Source organism: Acanthisitta chloris, unplaced genomic scaffold, assembly GCF_000695815.1.
Source record: "Acanthisitta chloris isolate BGI_N310 unplaced genomic scaffold, ASM69581v1 scaffold3535, whole genome shotgun sequence".
NCBI classification, from domain to species: domain Eukaryota; kingdom Metazoa; phylum Chordata; class Aves; order Passeriformes; family Acanthisittidae; genus Acanthisitta; species Acanthisitta chloris.
Window position 1 is genome coordinate 69,982 of NW_008675227.1, and position 16,882 is coordinate 86,863.

General features: G+C 38.6%; 1 protein-coding gene across 1 annotated transcript in view; it reads left to right on the forward strand.

The window, feature by feature from the left end:
• The window catches only part of PIP4K2C (phosphatidylinositol-5-phosphate 4-kinase, type II, gamma), a 53,923-nt gene that overhangs the window by 14,785 nt on the left and 22,256 nt on the right, over positions 1 to 16,882 (forward strand). The window contains exon 3 of the mRNA XM_009075648.1: positions 6,015 to 6,167. Coding sequence (XP_009073896.1) covers positions 6,015 to 6,167 — 153 coding nt within the window. The remainder of the gene's footprint in view (positions 1 to 6,014; positions 6,168 to 16,882) is intronic.

The following is a 16,882-nucleotide window of genomic DNA, read 5'->3' on the forward strand; positions in this document are numbered from 1 at the left end:
AATTCAATCTGGTATTTGCCATGATCTATCTCTCTCCATCTCTCCTTTCCCCGTTTATATTTTCCTTTTGGAAGAGGGAGATGCTTGAGTTTCATTCTTCATTTCCTTCCTAATCCACTGTACTTCTCACCTAAGAAGGAGATATTGTTGCCAGGGTCAGCAGTGGGTGTTCCTTGTCTGGTTTAATGCTGAGCCCAAGGAAGCAGAGGAAAAGCCCTGCACTGCTGTCTTTAGGCAGGTTCAGTCAAGCTTCCAATGAATTTGTGCACAGATGTCAACAGTACAACTTTCTTACTTTTTGTACAAATCATAACTGAAATTTATTTGCGTGTTCTGGCAAAAGTTATCTGGATCTCATGAGCATTTTACTGTGTACTGCCTCACAAAACAGCATTTGACAGGAAGAGAAATGTCTATACAGTGTGTCCAGTAGCAGTCTGAACAACACAGCAGTACAACTCAAATAAATGCATATTTTCAGGCTGTCTGATGAGCACTGCTACGTAACTTTCTTCTTACTGTCTGCATTAAGGTAAAGTTGTTTGACTTAAAAACTTGGGTTAGATAACACCAGAATAATTTTAACTTTTTTACTTATCTAGATGTATCTAAAGTCCAATTTAAAAAGATAAATTGGACATCACATGTGTTACTGATATTTTTGTCTGAGGTTTCTTACTAGTTATGGGTTTATTAGTGGCTGTGTTTCATAGTGGCTTAGGTGCAGGACCTTCTTGGATATTTTGTGTCTTAACTTACAAGAGAAACATCCAATGAAGAATCTCTTCAACTCTAATATATGTACTATTAACTTGTTAGTATTTGGCTTCATGAAATGCAAAATGCTTTGATTTTTACTGAGCAGTCTGGGTCAAACAGCTAAGTTAGCTTCACCTACATCAAAAGGAAAGGATCTCAGTGGGTTTTAGTAGCCATATTGTTTCCTCTTTGAAGCCTCTAAAATGTTTTCATTTGATCCTTTCAGTGAAGTTGTTTCTTGATCTTACTTAATAATGATGATTTACCAGTGCAGGCCAATTCTTGCCATCTCTCTAATTAAAGATTCATTGTTGTCATCACCAGGCAACAGTATATGTACTTTACTGAAGACTGATTTCTATCTGTAAACAAATATAACTAATATAGTTGAGAGGTGGGGTATGTTGCTTGGTACCTGAAAGCTTTAGTTTAAAAGGAGTTTGAATTTTTCTGTTTACAGAAGTGAGTTAAGCATTGCAAATAAAACTGTCCACATACAAAACTCAGCCTTGCATTTATCAAGACAAGAACGTGGTAGTTAGTAGTGATCTGCACAGTATGATGTCATTAGATTTTTTTTCCTGATTTTTAAACCATACTTATTTAATAAACTTAGGCAAGTATCAAAAGAAGACAGAGTAAATAGTAATGTTAAGCATCTTCCATGTTCCACATGCTGTCAAAGTTCAAAGTAACTACATTCTGTATCTGAAAAGTGCATTATATTGAGAGAGTTATCACAAGAATGGGGAGTTAGTAAAAATAAAGTGTCCCAGAGGTTGTTTAATTAGAGGTTGGTTTTTATTAAACATGTTTAATGTTTAAACATCTGATCTTAAATTAATTTAGTAATGGAGTCAGGGTATTGTAGAGAGGACACTTGGGTTATCTGTGCATGTATGGAAAGATGCTGCTTAGCATAAAGTTGGTTGGTTTATTCTAACAAATTAATATGCATGTGGTAAAATGATAGCTGTATGCATTCTTAATTAATCTTGATATAGATAACTACTAATAAAATAGCCATCTGCTAAAAAAATAAATGCATCACCATTTATAACCCATTAAAGCATTAAGACAAAGTAAAATGCAGCTAAATAATTATCACATATGTATTATATACTCCTGTTAGCAACATTTTTGGTATGATAGTTGTATTTGCAAACTTAACTTGCCATTAGAGTTAGCAATCAGGCAGAATTAATTTCCATTAAGGAAAAAAACACTGCTGGAAAAAACAAGAATCTCTAAGAAGTCAGTGACTTTTCAAGGTTTTCTCCAGATGATTTAAAATATTACTTGATTATTTTCTATTTGAATCTAACTCGTTTCTGTATTTTTTTCTGTCTAGCCTGAACTGTAATGAAAGAACTGTGATAAAATGAGTACTAGTTGATTCATTCTCTTAGCCTAACAGCTGTCTGTGGTGATTAAATACCCCCAGGGATGGTGACTGAACCACTTCCCTGGACAGCCTGTTGTAATGCTCCACGTCCCTTTTGGTGAAGAAATATTTCCTAATACTTAATCTAAACCTCCCCTGGTGCAATTTAAGACCACTTCCTCTTGTTGAGTTGCTTGTTACCTGGAAGAAGAGACTGACCCTCACCTATCTACAACCTCCTTCCAGGTAGCTCTAGAGAGCAATAAGGTCTCCCTGAGCCTCCTTATCTCCAGGCTAAACTACCCCAGCTCCCTCAGCTGCTCCTCATCAACCATGTGCTCCAGACCCTTCCCCAGCTTCACTGCCTTTCTCTAGACACCCTCCAGCTCTGCAGTGTCCTTCTAGTAGTGAGGGGCCCAGAACTGAACCCAGTACTCAAGGTGTGGCCTCACCAGTGCTGAGTACAGGGCAGCGATTACTGCCCTAGCCCTGCTGGCCACGCTATTTCTGCTACAAGCCAGGATGCCATTGGCCTTTTTGGCCACCTGGGCACACTGCTGGCTCATGTTCAGCTGCTGTCAACCAGCACCCCCAGGTCCTTTTCTGCTGCACAGCTTTCCAGCTGATCCCAAAGCCTGTATCACTTCATGGGGTTGTTGTGACCCAAGCTCAGGACCAGCACTTGGCCTTGTTGACCCTCCTACCATTGGCCTTACCCCATCAATCCAGCCTGTCCAGATCCCTCTGCAGAGCCTTCCTACCCTCCAGCAGATCAACATTACCACACAACTTGGTGTTGTCTGCAAACTTATTGAAGGTTCCCTTGATCCCCTCATCCAGATTATTGATAATGATATTAAATAGAACTGGCCCCAACACTGAGCCCTGGGGAACACCACTGGTGACCGGCCGCCAACTGGGTGTAATTCCATTCACCTCCACTCTCTGGCCCAAGCTGTCCAGCCAGTTTTTTACCCAGTGAACAGAGCACACAGCTAAGCCATGAGCAGCCAGTTTCTCCAGGGTATGCTGTGGGAAACAATGTCAAAGACATGGCTAAAGTCAGGTAGACATATCCCCAGCCTTTCCCATATCCATTAAGTGAGTTACTTTGTTACAGAGGATCAGGTCAGTCAAGCAGGACCTGTCCTTCACAAACCTGTGCTGCCTTGGCCTGATCCCCTCATTGTCCTGCATGTGCCATGTGATGGCACTCAAGATGATCTCCTCCATGACCTTCCTTTGCACCAAGATCAGGGTGACAGGCCTGTAGTTCCTTTCAGGCTTTCTTATAGATGGGTATCACATTTTGTAACCTCCAGTCAACTAGGACCTCCCTGGTCAGCCAGGGCTGCTGGTAAATGGTTGAAAGGGGCTTGGTGAGCTCTTCTGCCAACTCTCTCAGTACCCTTGAGTGGGTTCGGTCCGACCTCATGGACTTGTGTGTGTCAGGTCATTGGCAATTTTCCCTTGGATTATGGAGGCTTCATTCTGCTCCCTGTTTTTGACTCTCAGCTCAGGTACTGGGTACCTCAAGACCAACTGGTCTTATCATTGATTGAGGCAAAGGAGGTATTAAGTACTTCAGTCAGTGTCACTATATTTCCTCCCACATCATATTCCGTCACAGGGTAAAACAATTCTGAATAAATTTGTTTTAATGAGTTGCTCCCTAAATACACCTATATACTAGAAATTTCTGGTTAATGATGGGATGACAGGAGGAAAGCAGGAAGAAGTTTGTTTTAAGGCCTAACACTTAGAAGTGCTTTCCTGTGTAAATAGTGTGGCTGAAGACAAAAGGAGACAGATTTAATTTAAAAAGAGCAATTGATAATAGGAATAACATGTGGAAGGATTGAAATCAGTAGTTATGTCTGTCCCTTTCTGGTCACAGAATTGGTAACTAAGCTTCAGCAACTGAAAAGTCCAGAGAAGCAGCATCTCCCATGTGTTGTGTCTCAGTGAAAACATTGCTAGCAAGGTATTTTGTTCATATCAAGTACTCCCAGGACTGAATTTCACTCGAATCTGAAAATCTTTTGATGAAGGATATTAAAATACCCTGAAGAGTATTTGAAATGTTGAGTTCAAATTTTCACATTTTCCCTTTTTTGCTTCAGAGGTTCTGTGGCAGACTAGCAAGTACATTTTTGCAGCTTTTTATAGGAAAACAACTGAAGTCTCCTGCCAGGTTAATTGCTTTCAAAGTTTATACCATATGGGTTACAGTTTGAAGACTAGGGTTCTGTGGGAAAAATATTCAGAAAAAAAAATGCAGAAATCTGTGGTTACTGCTTTATTGCAATAGTTAAACTCAGAATAATGCACCCTTTTCTGCTGGGAATAATAACGAGCAATTACCCAGTAGCCTTTATTATTACTAACTGAATTATAGCCTAATAACTTAGCAGTAGTTTAATTCACTGCATACACTAATGGTTACACATGCTTTGGCTTTTTTCAAAATTAAAAATAATTATTATGTTGCATCATATTTTCAATTTGTGATGAAGGCAGCTGAGTTTGCACTCTTTTTTAAACTTTTAGTCTTAGTTCTTCATCTGGAACTGTTAAATATATGCCTGGAAACAAAACCAAGTCCTGACTCTAGAACAGAAAAGGTTTCTACAGAGGATGGTTTCTAACACTAACTCTATAATTCAGTTTGAAAATGAATGGATTACTGGTATCAAGTGTAGCATTAAGAAAGTTTAATCTGTTTATGATACTTGTTCCCTTGAATAGACTTCAGTACATTAAAACATTTCAGTGGTGGAGTGGTGGGAATTTAATTTGAATAGGAAACATTTGAAAGCAAGCAAAGAAAACTGCTGTAATACTTAAATTCTCTTCTCTACTACCTTCAATACCATGTGATGTGATGGTGTATCAGGACTTACATCTGTTAAAACTGTCCATAAACCAACGCAGAGAGGGAACTGCATTGTCTGCACTGGTGGTCCCTAAAGCTTTGTTCTGATCAGTCTGGAAAAACTCTGGATTTATGAACATTAGGGAAGCACCCACATCCTTTCTTTCTCTAGTGAATAGAGGGGATAATGGAGAAATGTCTCTTTTTATCATAGACATTAGTAATGGTTCTAGTTCATTGTGCAAGCCTAGAAATATATTCATTTCTACTGTTTTTTAAAATATAAAGAAAACCAATCTGAATACCTCTTATTCTCTGAAAAGAAAAACCAGACAGCTCTTCTTACTTCTGTTGAGGTGCAAGTAATCTCAAACTTCAGTCTAAAAATGGCCTCTAATGTCTAGCAGTTTTTCTTCTAACTGCTATACAGTCATTAACTAATCTTCCCCTCTTAAGACTGTATGGAGCTAGGTTTATTTTACCAAAGGAGATACTGTACAATATTGCTATTTGCTTAACTCTAGATATGAAATCATTGGAATAGCTCTGGTACTAGAACTCAGAAATCTACCTGTGACTTTGTTTATGTACCATATCACATTGTCTCAAGAGTGAATCCTGCTCAGTTTTAACTATGGGTGAATCCTCTGTTTATAATTATTGTGGTGAAATGCAGTGTTCCTTTTGGATTTTTAATTACTGGATGTTTTCTTCCCAAAAGCTGATAATGTATACGTAACAAAGTGCAATAAATTCTCATTAAACACTGAGAATGAGTTTTGACCAACTGATGGGCAATACCTTCTTTTGTTCTCAGAACACATCTGAAATGATTTGTCAAGGTTCACAAGCACAGACTGTGAGGAGGTGCTTTGCAGAATTCAGCTCAGCGCAGATGTATTGAAAAAGATTTTAAAATAAATGTAAGATGTTTCTATTTGTTCTACATAAGTGGCTTTTGTCTGACTTGGTGCTTTGTTTTCTATCAATTGACAGAATTCATTGACAAGAAGTTCGCCCCTTGCCAATGATTCTCAAGCACGCAGTGGTGCTCGTTTCCATACATCTTACGACAAAAGATATATCATCAAAACTATAACAAGTGAAGATGTAGCAGAAATGCACAACATACTGAAGAAATACCATCAGGTAATACACAAATTTATCAAGGTGTGGGAGCTCTTCTTAAAGATTATGATGCCTATCGTTTTTAGGGTCTTAAAAGTATTAATTGAATAATTATGGAAAAAGAATCACTTCAGATTTTTTCCCTTTTGCATCAGTAATTTTTTGCATGTCTGCAGTTCACAAGGCTGCACTTGTCTATGGTAGCTTTACATAAAAAGGTAAATCTACATGATACAGAGATACTAACTTGGATGCCATAAGCTCCTTTGCTGTACTGGGAAGAGGGTCTTTCAGCTAGTGGATGCCAGTCTGGAAGCTATTCCTGGACTTGCTTGGAGAGAGATATCTGTGCATATGTGTATGAATGGTGCAGGTGTCCCCATTCTTACTAGTTTGTTCACTGAATGTTGTGTGTTTCACTAACAACAGATTTCAAACAACTGAAGTTGTATGAGAAATGAAAAGTTGGATATAATTAATGTAAAATTCCTACTAATAAAAAAAACCCAGGTTTTGACAGTGAATTTCCATAAGCAACAGGAAAGTCAAAAGTGAACAGTGGAGATCCCTCAAATCAGCCTTAATAGCTGCCATACTGTACTGGTGTCTAATTTGTCTGAATGATACAGCAGGGACAGAACGTGGGAAATACAAGAAGCCTTAATAAAATCAGTGCTAGTTTTCTTAGCCTCAGATATGTTTGAAGCTGCAGAAACCAGAAAAGTCTCTAAAAATCACCTAAAATATGCTACCCAATAGGAGGAGGGGTTTGTCCTTCTTTGGATATTCCTTCTCACTTCCATGGCCCAGGATTTCAGGTAAAGACAAGGATATTTGGGGCTGGGGATGCTTTGTTGTCATGTGGTTTATTTTTTTGTTGACAATGTTTTTGTTTGTTGCATTTTTTAAATACTGTTGCTTTTGTAAACCCAGTTTTGTCTTTTGATGTGGAAGGGAGGCAAAAGTATTCTTTCAGGGTGCTTGGGATTGAAGATATTGCCAATCATCTTTTGGATATCAAAGGGAGATCTCTGAATACCCTTCAAGTCCAGAGTAGCTTGGGAAGCCTTCAGGAAGTTACATATGAGCTCTTTTCTCTCTCTGCATGTTGTTCTTCTGTTTAAATAACATGTAGGACCACCGTGTGTTTGTTTTAATGTGAATAAATATCATCACTATCAGAAATATTCCTAAGACATCTTCTAATTATAGTTTTACCAAAGATAAATTTTAAACCATTATCTAATTTGGGGTTTATTTTTTATGAGAGTTTTCAAACTTGTAATTTTAGGTTTGATCTGAAAGGGTTTGATCTATGAAGCAGTGCAGCAGAATTAAAGTTTTAGTCTGTTTCATATTTGGCATTAGAAGCTAGTATTAATGATCCAGATTTTGAGACTTAATCCAGCTGAAAAGTCATTTTGCTTTTCAAAACAGTAATCTCCTTTCAAGAGTGTCAATGAAGATAGTGCTAACATGAATGAACTTAATAATTTGGAATCCTTTTTCATTAATGCTTTCCAGCTTCAGGGTTCATAATAGGCTAGATTACAAGAAATAATGATCTGAAAGTTATCTCTACCAGGCATCTAATTTCACTTTATACTGGAAAAACATTCATATTAGAAAGCTCTCATTGGTGCCTCCAAAAGATTCATAAAGACAGAACTTGTATTTCTTTTTGTCTCAGGACTTAAAAGCACTTTACAAAACCATAAATGCAGAAGCACTCAAGTATAGAGACAGTTTAATAATTGGACTTTTTAATGAAATAAATTAATTTCAGTATCTTCAGCAATGTACTGAACAAAATCTAAATTAAATCCCAGTAGCTCTGATGATGGCTGATACAGTGTCCTCTGTGTTGCTGCTGGAAATGCTTGGCATCACTAAGTACAGCAGCTTGTCCTCCTATTTCTCTAGAAGTTTTTTGGACAAGTGAAGCTTATCTTCACCTTTTCAGAGTCTAGAGAACCCACTGTCCTTGTGGAAAAGTATCTCCTTGACCAGGTCATCCCACACAGATTGGCCTTACACTACCTTTCTGCTAATGCAATGCCGGATATCACCCACTGGCACTTGAGCTCATTAATGGCCCCTATTGTTGTTTTGCTTTGGGCCAGCTAGCTGTCTCCAGATAATTCTGGGCAAGGATAAAGGTATTCATTTGGCTGAGTTACTATTCCTACTTAAGAGTTTGAATATGAACATCCTTTTTTAGAGGTAAACTTAATAACTTTCATGTGAGTCATTCAATTCCATTCCATTCCAACTAGAACTGATGCCAGAAGACAGTCCAAGACTTGTCTAATTCACTGGTGTGGATGTAACTTCATGGTTCTGTAGGATGGCATAGCTGCAGTAGTACAAGACTTTTCAGATGCTGTACTGGTACTCCTGTAGAAATCTTTGTCAATAAAACAATCTCTTGAGTTCAATTTTATTTCGTCACACTCTCTTCTGCCAATAGAGGAAATGTCAAGTTCCCTCTATTGATTTACATACCTTACTGTCCAGTATCTTCCTTAATTGTAGTAATTACACACTAAAGTAGGAAATAGGGGATTTTTAGGGAAAAGTCTGCTTGTTAGCTTTTCTCCAGTTTCAGTTCACTGATTACCAGCAGCACTCACCACATACGTAAAAATTTCTGGTCCAGCTAAGTGTGCTTCACAGCCCAGATGTGATTGTTTGGGACTGGTTTGGGACTTCTGATGCCATGCCCTTGCAGCATTCCCTGTGCCAGGCTGCTCTGGATTTGAAAGGTTCAGCCTTCCAAGGAAGGAAGTGTGCAGTCATGTTTAGACCCAGTTATGTAGTGCAGGGATCATCCTGGGAAGAATAACCTTTCTCAGGTGCACGAAGGCTCGGGAGGTGATGCATGTGAATTTTAGAAGACTGTTTTTCCCTTGTTAGAGATCAAATACCTGCAAAGAAACTGAAGTTAGATGATCCATCCATTAGGAAGAGTGTCTTGTAAACCTTTGATATCTTGCACCCTCTTTCACCTGCCCAAGAAGGCAGTAATTATCTTCCATTACTTCTGACATGATTATGAGTGAAATTCATGCCGTTTATGACAGATCATCTCTTTCAAGTTTTGTTTTTTCCTCTCTGTAAATTTGTTCCAGGTTCCCTCCCCAGGTCGAAACTCTGAATGAGTTTCATTTAAACCATAATATTTACTCACCTGTTTCCTTTTTAAGGCTAACAACTCCAAGCTGATGGAGTCATTCTAGACCTTGGAAATACCTATGTCCTTGCTTAGTGACCAAACAAGCCTTAGGAATTGTTTTCCAAGACTGCTTGAACTGCCTAACAGTAGATACCAGAGGACAGCTATTTTGAAACAAAGGATACTGGGGAGAGGACCATGGCAAGTCAGAAGTCTGAAACACTGGATATGTCCTTCATTCACCGAAGTAGTTTTCTTCTCTGGCATTTGCAAAAAAAAAAAACCCTGTCATTGTGCTTGCACCTTTTTGAACTAGAAGGCTGTCAAAGAGGCATCTGGGAGTTTGTGTGGGCAGCAGAGAAACATAGCATGGCAGTTTACCCATGAACCTCCAAAAGCTAATTCCAAGTACCAATGATTTTTTTGTGAAGTCGCCAAAGGGCTAGAAAGAGACCTGCAGACTGCCACTGGAAAGTAGAAATAAAGGTAATTTTATAAGTACCTGGAGATCATGGAGGCATATAGTCCACAAGCTCATCTGGCTCTTGCAGTCCTTCTTCTTTCTGTCTCTCTGAAGGTGTAATAATCTGTCTGTTCTTTGGAGCTGTGAGGAGCTGAGGTTATAGTTACACAGTCTGTATACTTGAGTGTTTACAAAAGAAGCAGGAATAATTCATAGCCTGTAGACACTTGTGAGCCTAAAAATCCCAAGTCTAGATTGGTATTCTTAAATCGTCAAAGATTTGATGATTTTGATCAAAGATGATTTGAGCAAAATCCAAGCCTAAGGCTACATGCTAGAAATGTGTAAATAACTAAAAGTGAACTGGACTTAAAGGAGTGTCAGAAGAAGTTACTATAGAAACAGCCTATGAGTATATATAGCAATTCCAAATTAAAACTGTTGAATTGTAAATAATAGTCCTGACAATTGTAAATTATGCTCACTATCCAAAATTATCAGTTGCATTCATTCATTTACTCTGTCTGATGTGATACCTTTTTTTTTTAGTGGCAGTCAGGCCCACAACCTCAGACAGATGGTGAACACTTCAGTCGAAACACTGACACTTTCTGTCAACTCATCCAATGAATCTGACGCTTCTAGTACCGAGTAGAAACACTGGAGATCATGATTTTCTTTTCCCAAGTTAAAAGAAGAAAAAAAAAAAACCAAACCACTAAGCAAATGGGGAATAATGTCTTTCTCCATGGTTAAAGTTGCAAAGTGTCTTGTTTTATATGACTAGACTGTGAAGTCCATCATGCATGGATCAGCCCTCTATCTGCATTTGAAAGATGAATGGCCTAGAGCATGAACCAGCTAGGTCTGGAAGTCTTGTGGAAAATACAGAGATATATATATATATGACATGTTAAGTTCTTCTGGAGTTCTTATGTGAATCTCCACGCTAGTCAGTTTCCAACTACTGTATTATTTTCTGATCCATAGTGTGCAATGCTCCTTTCAGTCACATTTTAATGATAATGTGCAATCTGTTTGGGCTGCTTGTATTTTTGGTATATGATCAGTAATTAGTAGAACTGTTCTCGCTGCTTTTAGGTGTTACTCAGCTGAACATCATTTACTTATCAAATGCACTAGAACCATTGATATGCTCAAATGGGTCAGACTTTCAAATATTAGAAAAGCTGTTGCTGTTTGGGCTTACAGATGTAGTTGGACCATTTAAAATTGTGCAAGTTAATCAAGCACATTTATGTTAAATACTGAATGGTATTTGAGAGCAGAATCAAATATCCATTGTAAATACCTCCAAATGTAGTGCAGTTTGGGGTTAAACCTATGCTCCTGACCCCAAGAGCATGGACCAGAAAAATGGAATTAAACCTACTGCTCCCTTTGGCAATGTTAAGGGAGAGTTCAGCAAAGTCATCTGTGATGAGTACATTGCCAGGATTTCACCCTGTGTTTAAGGAATGAGTAATATCCTGCTCCCTCCTCAAGGAAAACTTTTTATTTCAGCATATATTCAAGATATGTTTGGATCTTTCTCTTGGATATATTGTCCTGTGCAAAAAGTTTATTAATTTATATGAAATACAGAATATACTATTGTAGGTATTCCTATATATATGTAGATACTTTCTAAATTACAAATATGATTTTCAAGGGAAGAAATATTCCTATATATATGTAGATATTTTCTACATTACAAATATGATTTTCAAGGGAAGAAAGCAGTGACAGTTGAGTAAAATTCTGAAGACAGATGTTTGAGTATCTGAAATGTCAAAATCAAGGCACCCTGCCCTTTCCAGTGACATAAACTTGCTTTAAATCTTAAGTGGGTGTAAATTGGTGTAAAAGTGGAGTCCTGAGCTCTTTGAGACAGATGATGGGCAGGGTAGAAATTTTTGAAAATAAATTAAAGCAATTTGAGTGTCTCAGATAAACCAACACCTTTTGAACACTTAATTTTTTCTTTTTCATTAAAATGGACTTCAAAAGAGATTCATTATTCCTCAGTACTGACATGCAGGTAACTTTAATAAAGAAAAGAAACTGAGAAGCCATCTCAAAGCAGGTGAAGAAGAAGGAGTATAAACCTTCTAGTATAAAGGTACTCAAGAATGCAGGTACTCTTTAGGTTTTCTATAGGCAGCTGTCCCTGTCGACTGCACAGTTCTCTTCCCGACACAGGTAATTGTATGCAGAACTGACACCTATTGCACTGCCTGTTTGTCTCCCTGGCAACCAGCAGAAATAGTGAATAGTGGTAAAGGAGAGGGACTGCCCATTTACCAGAGGCAGCAAACAGTGGAGTGATGGGGAAGTGAATGGGAAGAAAGGAAAGAATAGAATGAACAAAAAAGAGGAAATGACAGCATAAAAGAAAACAAAAGCAGGAAAATATATTACCTTAGCTGCTGGAGAGTTAAAAATATGAAAGAAACAGGCAATCAAGTGAAAGGAGTGGGGGAAATGTAGGCAGTAAGGTGAAAAAGGGGGAAATTGCAGCAAGAGCAGGTGCAGGTTCTGGGCTACACAGAAATCAAGGAGTAGCACAAGGTTGTTGTGTGAAAGGTAGGAGAAAACATTAAAATCATAAATAGGTAGAAAAACATTACTGTGGGCTAAAAACAATTTTTGTCACAGAATTGATGACAACACAGGCTGAAGAATATCCCAGAAAAGAGAGCAGGGACTAGGTGTCTAGGAATTTGCATTGACATGGGCTGGCATCGAGCTGCTAGGTTTCTAAATCAGAGCTATGTTCAAGTTTGTGTCATCCTCCCTCCATGTCATTACTTGCACAGGTTATCAGTGTCTTGCTTCCTCCCAGCGTTCCCCTCCCCTTTTTCTGCATGAGCTGTATCTGTATGTATTGCAAAACGAAGGGAAAGGATAGGTAAAAAGGCAAAGCAAGGCAGTATAATGCATTATTATTTAAAGACAAATGTGCATGAAGGAGGATGTACATGTAGTGGTGACCCTGATTCTCTCTATGTCCTAATGTAATAAGAGATGAAGATTCCTGGGAGATTTGCAAAGAAACACAGTTGAGAAAAGCCTTTCAGCCAGTTGCTTGTGAATATCAAGAGGCAGCACAGAACACAGGCTCTGCCCTTTGCTAAGATAACTGACTTGTAAAGCAGCTTTGATCTGAAAAAACAGGAGAAACAGAAAAAGTAGAGATAAGAATGTGTTCTTTCTCCTCCAAATGGGCTACATTTCACCTGCATCCAATGGGCCCACTCTTCCTGTAGGAGAGGTGACCTGAAAATGGGCAGGTCTTTAGCATGGTCGTTAGACTGAATTGCAGAAGAGCAATATTCAAAAGGACCACACAGCCACAGCCTGGAACTGTAACTGAAAAACATATTGCAAGTCTTTACTGACAGATGTGAAATTTCATAGGCAAATATCTAACTACACAAAATGGCAGAATGGACTTGGAGGCACTGGCTCTCTTGAGACCTGGTTTTCACCAGATGTTTTCTAAATTTTTCCTGTATTTAATATATATATATATGTGAGCCATCGATGCTATGCACAGCACTTTTCAGAAGAGATCAGCACACACAGTGACTCGATTGTAGCAGTGCCAAGTATACCTGGTAGCACGTCTGCACCCCAGATAATCACATGTGGTGATAACACTGAGATTACACTGCACTTGGAAGCATAAATAACACTGGGCTGAGTCTGAAACAACGTGAAGTGTGAGGCTGTGAATCACAGGGCTTGTATATGTAAACCTGTGTACTTCTTGAATACTTCAAATGAAGTTACTTTCTTACTTGGCTTACTAGAAAAAAACAGCTTTATACACCCTGAAAATCCCTAACTTTCTGCTGTGTGCTGTAGTTTGGCTAACTGATCCTTGTGATGTATCACATAAGTACCCAATGCATAATTTTCTGTGAAATTATTAGGGTACAGGAAAATGGCAATAAGTGGAATATTTATAACTGAACAACTTGTCAATCCCCTTTTTGGGATTCCACATTTCAATGCATGTGTACAAAATACATTGGTGGAGGCTCAGGGGAGACCTTCTCACCCTCTGCAACTCCCTGACAGGAGGTTGGAGTCAGGTGAGGGTTGGTCTCTTCTCCCAGGCAACCAGCAGCAGGACAAGAGGGCACAGACTCAAGCTCTGCCAGGGGAGGGTTAGGTTGGATATTAGGAAGAGATTTTTTACAGAGAGAGTGCTCAGGCATTGGAATGTGCTGCCCAGGGAGGTGGTGGATTCACCATCCCTGGAGGTTTTCAGGATGAGACTGGATGTGGCACTTAGTGCCATGGGCTAGTGACCACAGTAGAGTTGGACTCGATGACCTTGGGGGTCTTTTCCAACCTGGTTGATTCTATGATTCTATTCTATGGTATTTCTGATTGCAGATGAGGATTTGAAAGAAAAAGTTGAGCACAAAAAGGACTATCAGTTTCTTGTCCTCCCCAATGTCCAGAATGTTTTTAAATAATTACATCACTTGCCATTCAATTTCCTTAATGAAAGTATCCTAATGAATGTGTAAATTTGTCACATATACGTTTGATAGTTCAAGCATGATTGCTTTAATCATGATATAGCAAATTGTGGAACTAACATATAAAAGGGTAACAGAGGGTCAGAATGTTGTGCATTTCTGAATTAATGTTTGCAAAATAGGGTTAACTTTGAGAAATAGGAACACTGAGTTTTCACACAGATCTGACATAGATGTACTTCATGATTCAGTCTTCACTGATGTCAAATCATTCCACATATTATGTCCAAGGGGAAGAGGCGAAATAGCAGAAACCAGAATTTCACCCTGTGTTTTTCAAGAAGAGACAAAAGTAGTGTCACTTCTTTGCCAATAAATTGTGTGCATTGTTATCTTTTAGTCATCCTGATAGCTTATTAGCATTGCCATGGGGAAGCAAGAAGCTAATGAGATTGGAAAGGTTCTGCTCTCATTAAGGAATCTTGACGTTGCATTTATACAAAAATCACTGAGAATATAGGATCATAAAAAGTTTCTTACTAATTTTCAGCTTTAAGCATGGGGTTCAAGAGAGCTCAGAAAATCATTTTAAACCTGTGCTGCACAGTTGGTACAATGTGTCAATATACTGATGATACTTTACTTTGTTAATAGTAATATTGTCCTCGTGCTGTGCACAAAAATGGAAATTGAATTAACAAAAAAATGATGGGCTGTTTATTACAACACTCATTTAAAAAAGATGGGGTTTGTTACTGCATATAAGGACTTATAACTGTGTTAACTAAGTATTGCAGTTTTATTTAGCAAGTCTGTTTGATAGAATTGTTTTAATGTTCTTTTTAGAAACAGTTAACATAAAGGAGTGAAGGTCTTTTCTTTCACTGAAATTTAGCACTCCTGTTAAGCATGTACTGGCTTATTTTCTAGGCTCACTTTTTTTCCAGCTGTGAGTGAGAAACTTCAGGAAAACATTCCTAAAAAGCACCTTGAGGTGACTAAATTGCTACTTCCTTTATATCAAGATGGACAAATTGAAAATCTGCCAACCACAGTCACCAGTGCAAGTCCTGCTGGACTCCCACCCAAACAGATGACACGTTTTGCCTCCTCTGTGATGCAGATATGGGGGATTGATAGTTTCAAAGGTAGGAAGTTCTAGACCAACCTTGTAGATGATGAAAGCAAGTGGCATTCCTCCCTGTTTCCTTTGTCTCCCCATCAGAATAAGAAATGCTGTCATGGGAAACACTGAAATCATTTTAGAGGCTTTTTTTTAAAACTGCAATGGCATGAGTGTCAGCAGTCAGCAGCAAGTAGATAACAAATGTTGCAGCACATGGTCTGCTTTGAGAAGGTCTCTTAGAAATCTGCAAGAACATGGCCATGGCCCTTTTTATCAAGCGAGGAGCAGTACTAGCAGAGCATTTCATGTCCTGTGTTGCATGCTCATAACACAGACCTTTCAGAAGGCTTTGTTTGCAAAATATGGAAATGAAACAATAGCATTAGCAAATGGCTAACCCTAAGTTGCTAATAGGACTTGCTTAAGCAGCTCTCATTAATGGCCTGTGCTGGTTTGAGCTGAAGTAGAGTTAACTTTCTTCCCAGAGGCTAGTATGGGGCTGTTTCTTTCCTCATTGCATAATACAGAACAGTTTGGGAGAGGGTTGTATGCTGCTAGCCAAAGAATTTATTCTGTGGTATTACAGTGGGCATGTTGCTCCTGTTCCGTTATTGGCGTTGCTGTTTTATGGATGGGTATGCTCAGGACCAGAAGGGTTGAAATCAGAGACTTAGCAGTAGCTAGGGTTGAAGAGATGGTTAAAGTGTCAAGACTGTGGCACTCAGAGCTGAGAGGAAGGGCAGGGGGTTATTAATCTGCTAATCGAGATGCCTAGCTGGCATTCCTTCACATGGCACAAACTCAGTGATTTCAGATAAAGGTTCTGCATCTCAGATCCCCATATGGAAAACTGGACAAAAGTATTTTTTTTTCTTCAAATGCTGTAGTTAAAAGCCATAAGATTAGGAATGGCTGGATCCGTTAAAGTGTTGAGTAGCCTAAAATTTCTGTGACACTAAACTGTTGGAAGCTAGATTCATTTGTATCATCCTTGCAGAACATAATCATCTTAGAGAAGAAGTCACTCAGTAAATGTTTTTATAGTAACGACCCTTCCCACTTTCTATAAACCTTTAGAAAAGTACCTACCTTTAGGATAATGCCAAGTACTTGATGTTTATAACAAAATAATCAGTGTAGTTTGACTAATAAGGATTAGTACTTTAAACAGCTTTTCTGTAACCTCAGCATTAATAGTTCTTATTTCACTTTATGATTGGATCTCAGAGAAACGATGGATGGTCAAAATGAGTTGTGTGTCTTGTAATGCATTATAGCTGCTTTCTGATGTTGGGAACAGCCCTGGGACTGAAATCCTCAAATAAGGGAACTCCAACTTCAAACTTCTGTATCTGTTAAACACAGAAGTCTTCTCAGGTGCAAACTGATCGTTCTTTGTGCACTGCTCAGGACTGATATTGCATTTGTGGCCTTTTACTGTCAAACTTTTGTTTCTATTTTGTGGCATACAATTGT